Here is a 7,605-nt window from a genome sequence, read left to right on the forward strand (position 1 = left end):
TTTCCTCTATGAGAATAAATATATCGTATATTATCGCGTAGTTCATATACAAATAACTTAGCTCACCCTTGAAAATAACGTTTTTATTTTCTTCAAGGAAATGTGTCCTTCATTTTAATTTTATTGAAAGATAAGCATTTAATGTTCAAGGCCCATTTGAAAATGGTATCCTATTTTCTTATTATTATTTTGAATAAATTTCAGATTTCAAACCTTATAATTTCTATAAAATAATATATAACAATACTAATAAATAAAAAAAGACTTCCAGTTTTTATAAATGACAAATATATGTACAAATCGGCATGTAACTTTAAATATTGCAAGCTATTGTTGGAAAAATATAATTATGTTTTTAATGAATCAATTTTTCATAAAATATATAAAAATATAATTGTACAAATTATAAACACTATAAAAAATCAAATCTGGGAAGTAATGAAGCGACAAAAACGTCGTTTTTGTTTTCACGCATATACTAAGAAAAAAAAATTAACTTGATTCAAAAGAAAAAACCTTGAACCAAGAACATTTCTTTGTAGAGTTTAATTGTCTTAAAATAAGCAGAGAAATTTTAAAAATAAGTAAAATTTACTCAACCTAAAAAAAATTTCTTAATTTAAAAATGTTTGTTTCATTTTTCATACTTTCTGTGTAGTTCTTATATGATTGCAATCATGATGATTTTAATTATCTCCGATCATAAAAGTTACGATGTAGATAATAAACCGTATAATCATAATTATGGGAATTATTATTCAATGATTGTGCTAATTATAATCGCCAGATAGTTATATTTATCATTTTAATTTTGGAAAAGTAAGTTACTATACCGGATAGTAGGAGCTACAAAATAGGGATGGTTACCGTTGACATAAAATTCTCTCCGTGTAATATCGTATTTCTGTTTGGCACGTGAGACCGTGGTTTGAACCTATATGTAACCACAAACAACGTGATCCGTCTGGATTTGCTCTCAGCAAAATATCTTGAAGACTTTGAAGAGCGTGGTGATCAGCCTTCCGTTGTATACCATGTTATATAATTACAGTTAATCTACGACGGATTTAAACGATTGAAGTGCGAAAATGATGGTATTATTTGATTATTGAATATTTTATAAAATCTTAATGTCTTTGCTGTACCCAGCACGTGTCTTAAGTCTGGCTTATGTTAAAAACTTGTAGAAAAAGATAAAATGCTCTTAAGTTTAAATAACCTAATTAAATCAGTTGATCCTACAGGTTATCCTTAAAACTTCCCGTTACTTTTAGCACAAATTAACGAAAATGGTACCTTTAAAAATTTTTAAATGCAATTTCTTTTAAAGACGCTGATAAAGAAATTAACTTGAATCAAGCGAAAAATGTTTGAATCGAGTAAAATTTCTTAGTTTAAAAATTTTTCAAATCAAATTTTGGTTCAAGTTAATTTTTTTTTTCTATGAGCATGCATAGTTCCATTTCCTTGCAGTTCACGGTTTTCGTCGCAGATTTTTAAGCACAAAAAAATGTATTCAAGATAAAAAATTGATCAGTTGAAAAATCTAAAGCATCTCAATTAAACGTAAAAATAGATTTTTTTATTTACTTTAAAACCGCTCGGTCGATCGACTTAAAAGTCTAGTCAGATATAAATACTAACAAACCCTTTCAAACTCGCAAAAACGATTTCTAAACATATTTAAAAAACATAAAAATAAATTTTAAGATTGCAATATAGTTGCAACAAATTTTTTGATTAAAAAAATCATATTTAAAATCAATTAGATACATATTCTTGTTGGTTAAAAAATCTTAACATCATTTTTATTACAACAATAAACAAATTTATCTTACACAGTAAAAAAATTTTCGTCACTGTGTAGAGTGTGTAAAATTTAATAATCTTGTGTGTTAAATTATTAAATCAACACATGATAATGTTAAATTCTACACACTAGAGTGTAATATTGAACACACAAATTTTAACACTCGTCAAAATGACGAAAAATTTTTTACTGTGTATTTTCAATACTCTACCTTACTTCTCAATTCTTTAAAAATTTTTTAATACCCGCAAGTAGCCATGTAATCATCTTAATAAAAAAATCTGTGAAATTTGCTTTAAAGAGCAATGCATATAAATTCAATAATAACTTATTAAATTCCTAATATGAATAAAACTATGAATAGAACCTTGCATATTCATTAGAACAAAACAAAAAATTAAAAAAAAAAAAGTATTTCTGATTCTCTAAATCAGAAAAAGTAAAAATTACTATGAAACAGTAAATATTCACTATTTGAATTTTTTTTTTTGGTTTTAAAATAGGATTTTATTTTTTGGCGTTTTTATTGTACATAAATAAGTAATATTATCCTAATAATCAACTTAGACACTAATAATCTATTATTTACACTGTCATCACATGACGCACTTAACAAATATAATTAGTTAAATAGTTTAGAATTTTTTTTTTTGAAATTATTAAATATCAATTAACATTATTAATATAATTTTTCTGAACTATTACTAAATATCATAATGCTTTGGAAAAGTAAAAAAAATAAATATAAAAAACCAAATGCAAATATTTACTATTTGACAGCCGTAACTTACAGTCTATGTAGGTATGTACCACTTGGTATATTTATCACTGTAAAGTAATGAATGGTTACTGATTAAGTTTTAGAGTAAAAAATCTAAATTGTCAAATTTGTTGGATAATAAACACGAATCCATCTAAAAGTAAATATAAATTCATTAATAACTTGTTAGATAATTAAAATATATCGAATGGTCATCTAATAACTATTTATATAAAAGATTAAAATGCAATGCAAGCTCAAAAATTTTCACGTGGTAAAAGAGGCGCAGGCGTATGGACCCCCTGTGCGCCGCATGATGATAATATATAAGGGTGCGACAGCCAGTGTAAGCTCAGTCAGGCACAAACTACTGAGTAATAACAATTATTCTCTAAGCTTGAATAAATTTATTCGTATCTCCATTAATAAAAATAAACAAATAAAACACCAGTGTTTAAAATAAAATAATAAATACTCAAGTGTTTCTATTTAAACTTATTAATCAAAACTCAAATAAAGAGTCAAATTTAATTTATAATAATAGTATTATTGAAATATATGATAATAAAAATAATAAATATTGACTGTAAATCCACCTAAAAAAATGGATAATAAAAAATTACGAATTAAAAATTCATCACACCATCAAAAGCGTTCTGAATTCATTGATGACGAGTGTAGTACTGACAGTGGTTGTAGTAGTGGTGGAAGTACAGGAAGTGCCGAACGTCTATCACGGGTCAATGACCCAAGATCGACATTTCAAAATCGCTGTTATATTAATCATGTTCATTATCATAATGAACCGTCTACTACAAGATCACAAGAACGCTTATCTAAGCCTAACGTCATCTCCAATCAACGGGGACGTATCAGTAAATCATCGAGATCATGGAGTCCAAGTAACTCGAGAGAACATACTGAAAAATCACCAACTCCATCATCCAGTCCATCAGATGCTCACAGCACCGACAGTGATTCATTAAAAAGCACACCTAAAACTGACGTTTTCCGACGCGCTTTACATTATCTCACTCTTACTAAGGTAGAAACCAGTAGTAGTAGTAATAATAATAGCAGTTCTAGCAGTAGTGGTACTAGCAAAGAAAAGAAACTCACTAAAAAAAGTCCGAAGAAAATTTTAAGAAAACCTGTTACTTACACATACGTCAAGGGATTATCCGGTTTGCCAACGCAACGGGTGCCTAGAAATTCAACACCAGAACTTCCTTCATCTTTTACTTGCTGAATTTATACTTCAGTCTATTCATCGTTTAATTATTTATTTATGGTAAATAATAGAATTATTATTCATTTAAATTTTAAAAAAAGGAGAAAAATTTTACTTTAATCAGACTATTTTAAAACGATGAAATAAGAATTTTTATTGAATTATTTAGTGCTCAAATAATTAAAATTTTTATTGCTTTTTTTCATTATTTAATAGAAATATTTAATTATATAAATAATACTCAAATTTAATATTAAGTATATTAAACATTTTTACCTAATTTTAATGGTACATAATATTAACTAATCTAAATAATTAATATTACTAAAATGATAATTAATTAAATATCATATAAAGTACTTAAATTTTCATAAATTTCTCAACACTTTCAAGTCAAATTAAAAAATGCACGAGCTTAAAAATTTATTATAAATTAATTACCTATCAAAAGTTTTGAAAAATATCTTCAATAATTGTCAATAAAAATGTAGTTGATAAAACGTTCGATTTTCATTATAAAAGCCAGGTTTTTTTTTTTTTTTTTTTTTTTTTTTATAAAAAAATTTATGTTTGTTTAATTTTTTTATCATCATCATGTTTAATTATCTTAATAATATTTAACAATTTTTATGATAGTTGAAATAATTTTCTGTGACATTATTTCAAAACTAATATATGAGTATTAATTACAATCTATAAGTTGAAAATATTTAATTCTCACTGTGAATTATCAACTTTTACAAGATAATTTAATGTCAATGTTTAACGACATTTTTTAAAAATCATTATTATTAGTATTTATTCGAAATACCATATCATAAAATGGTTAAGGTCCGTCTTCAGATTGTTCTTTATTATTTATTCCGTAAACAATGCCGTAACGACAATTACGTCAACCATAAAAAAAAACTAATGTCAATTACAAATTCAATATTCAAAATTATTATCATTATTTATTATTATTGTATTCTATAAAATGCATATTGACTCTAAAGTAAATAACCAATGAATTATTGTACTAATCTCAAATAATCTTAAAGTATTAATTTTTTTTTTTTTTTAAATTTACTTGGTCATATTCTGTTTATCTCAAAAATTATTGAAATAAAACGAAAAAGTCTAAGATCGATAGTGTTTAAAATAAATATTTGTCTAAAACTCAATATGTTTTTTTTATCTTGTGATGTGCACTCAACTCTTTCAACAGTTATAATCCATATAATACGGGCAAACAAAAATCAAACTGTTCGATGACACTTCCGCTAAAATGGAAATTTTAGAGATAAAAAATTCTTAATAACAGACAAACATTTATTTTTTATTTATAATTAAAATATTAAATGAAATTTAAAATAGTTATTTTCCCCATCAATATTATTTATACGATTCACTCTAGTGCCTTTTGTAGATTTCCCTTGTATGAATGACGTATTTAATAATCACTGTTTTTATGTGAAAATAAAATTTAGTATATTAGTAAATTGTGAATGATTGTGAGTTATAATGGTGTACGAAATATTTAATTCAAAAAATGAAAAACAATTTTAAATACTGTAAAAATATTACTCATATGTGTATTTTATATGATATTGTATCCTTGTAGACTTACTTGTAAGTTATGAATAAAAATTTTTCATGCTATAAATGAAATTTTTACGTATTATTTCTTTAACAATTATTTCTCCAACTTTATTTTAATAAAAATGAGTTCAATGCAGCATATTTCAACCTCAAGGTTTTTTTTTCGTAGTTATAAATTTATTGTGGAGCATCGAACTTCAATACCTTTTGACCCGATTACAAGTCAGCAATACAATCTTGATTCAACATCTTATAAATAGATTTATTTCGGGATGGATTTCATTAAATTTTAAAATATTATCTTGGGAATCGTAGCAGGAGTTTAATAATTAAGAAACAGTGGTAAGCTATTATTTAAGATTAATTTACTAAAAACACTATAAAAAAAAAAAAAAAAAAAAATTACAAGCTGAAGCAATTTTTTTTAACCTATAAATAATTTTTGTGAAAAAATTTTCAAAAAATTCGTATTTTGACGTTTGATTAGTCGAATGAAAAGTTATATAGATACTTTTTTCAAGGAGTATGAAAAGATAAGTGAATCAAAGTTGTAATCCTCGATAGAATATTTATTTATTACACACAAAATATAATATTTATTTATTATTGAGCACCGATTATTTTTATTGGTGAAATGCATATGATAATATCGCAAGCTATACTGTTCATCTGCGTATGAGGGAGTTTATCAGCTGTACAAGAGGCGAAATACACAACGTACGTCAGGATAAATCCTTGGCCGAGTTTAATAACCATGTTTGGGTCTATTTCTAAACAGGTAGTGAATTGAAATTCACCCAGGTAAGTAGCCTTGATAAATCGCTTGTTATTTAATACTCACAAGACTGTTATTAATATTATTTGTATCACACTTTGATTCATAATTACCTCCTACTAATCAGTAACCAGATATCGATGGTTTAAATTCAAATTTTAGTCGCTCAATGAATTGAGAACTTTGAAATGTTTACTGTGTTTAGTTAATTAGTAAATAAATATACACCTTACAGTTCGATCGACAGTAAATTTAATCCTCGGTAGTCAATAAGAAAAAAAATTTTTTTTTCGAGCATGAAACCAGGAAATATGAAAATTTCAAGTGTATTTTTATTAACTTCCCGCTAAGAAAATTGAAAATAATGTGTGTAAACCTCTCATAACTTTCGAACAGCTTGGCTGATTTGATCGCGGTCGGTGTTATTTGAAAGGGCTTGACCAAACTTAGATTTTGAATATAATTTGGACCGATTCCGACCTGTAGATTTTGAGGAATCTTAAAAAAACTACGAAAACAAATTTTTTCAAATCAAGTTTTTTTTTTTAATAACTTTTAAACGGCTCGATCGATCAATTCCAAAAATTAATCAGCTCTTAATATCAAAAAACCACGTCGATCGCCACCAAGCCGGTTAAAATCGGTCGATTCGTTCAAATAGAATTTGAAAAACTGCATCGAATGCCGCCAACCGTATGAAAATCGGTTCATTCATTCAAAAGTTATTGCGGTTTGAAAATTAAAAAAATAGTCTTTTATTAAACTTCTATCAGATTTTTGAGCTCGAAGAGCTCAAAACTACATGAAAATTATATTTTTGAGCTCTTAATTATGAAAGTAGAGAGAAATTGCAGAGATGGCCTTCAGGGTCAACCGTTTTCCTAATTTTTTCAATTATTTTTAATCAATTTAATAAAAAAAGAACTATTTTTGAAAATCATTTCAGTTATTATTTAAGACTCAACAACTAAAAATTCGTTATTTTTTTATTTAACTCAACGAAAAAAAGTTCAGAGTATTTGAGTTCAACACAGTTCATTTCATCGTTTTTCTCTTTTTTCTGATTTATTACTTTTTTTTTTTTTTTTATCTGTTATGATTCAATTATCCAACTCCACCCGGGTATTCAGTAACTATATTTTGATTAACAACACTATATAAAAAAAAATATTGATTGATTTATTGAAGGTATAAAACTTTGCAATTAATGTATTTTTATCCATATCGATTTAAGCGTCTTATTTTTGTCCTCGCAATCTGCTCGTAATCTCACTTCTTAGGGATGATAATATAGAAGGATGTGACATAGGAAAAGTCCCATCATGATTTTCGGTCGGAAGGAAAGAAGAATAAAAAAAAATTAATTAAAGATTGCATCTTCGTTCACAAAACGTGAGTTTTTAAACAAGTGGCTATAGTTTGATGATCAATGTATATTTCATGGACAT

The 7,605-nt window shown here is 26.0% G+C and overlaps 1 protein-coding gene across 1 annotated transcript; it reads left to right on the forward strand.

Moving 5' to 3' along the window:
* The first annotated feature begins 2,946 nt into the window (after window positions 1–2,946).
* On the forward strand, window positions 2,947–4,005 carry LOC141527333 (uncharacterized). The gene has a single exon (XM_074242754.1). It carries the CDS (start codon window positions 3,175–3,177, stop codon window positions 3,817–3,819), a length of 645 nt encoding a protein of 214 aa, XP_074098855.1. The 5' UTR covers window positions 2,947–3,174; the 3' UTR covers window positions 3,820–4,005.
* Window positions 4,006–7,605: the final 3,600 nt, after the last annotated feature.

Source organism: Cotesia typhae, unplaced genomic scaffold, assembly GCF_013202065.1.
Source record: "Cotesia typhae breed Kobodo isofemale line unplaced genomic scaffold, CoteBio_Ctyphae contig_4, whole genome shotgun sequence".
Taxonomy (NCBI): domain Eukaryota; kingdom Metazoa; phylum Arthropoda; class Insecta; order Hymenoptera; family Braconidae; genus Cotesia; species Cotesia typhae.

Excerpts from the sequence above, each read along its gene's own strand:
- LOC141527333 (XM_074242754.1), top strand. The coding sequence starts at position 3,175 with ATGGATAATAAAAAATTACGAATTAAAAATTCATCACACCATCAAAAG.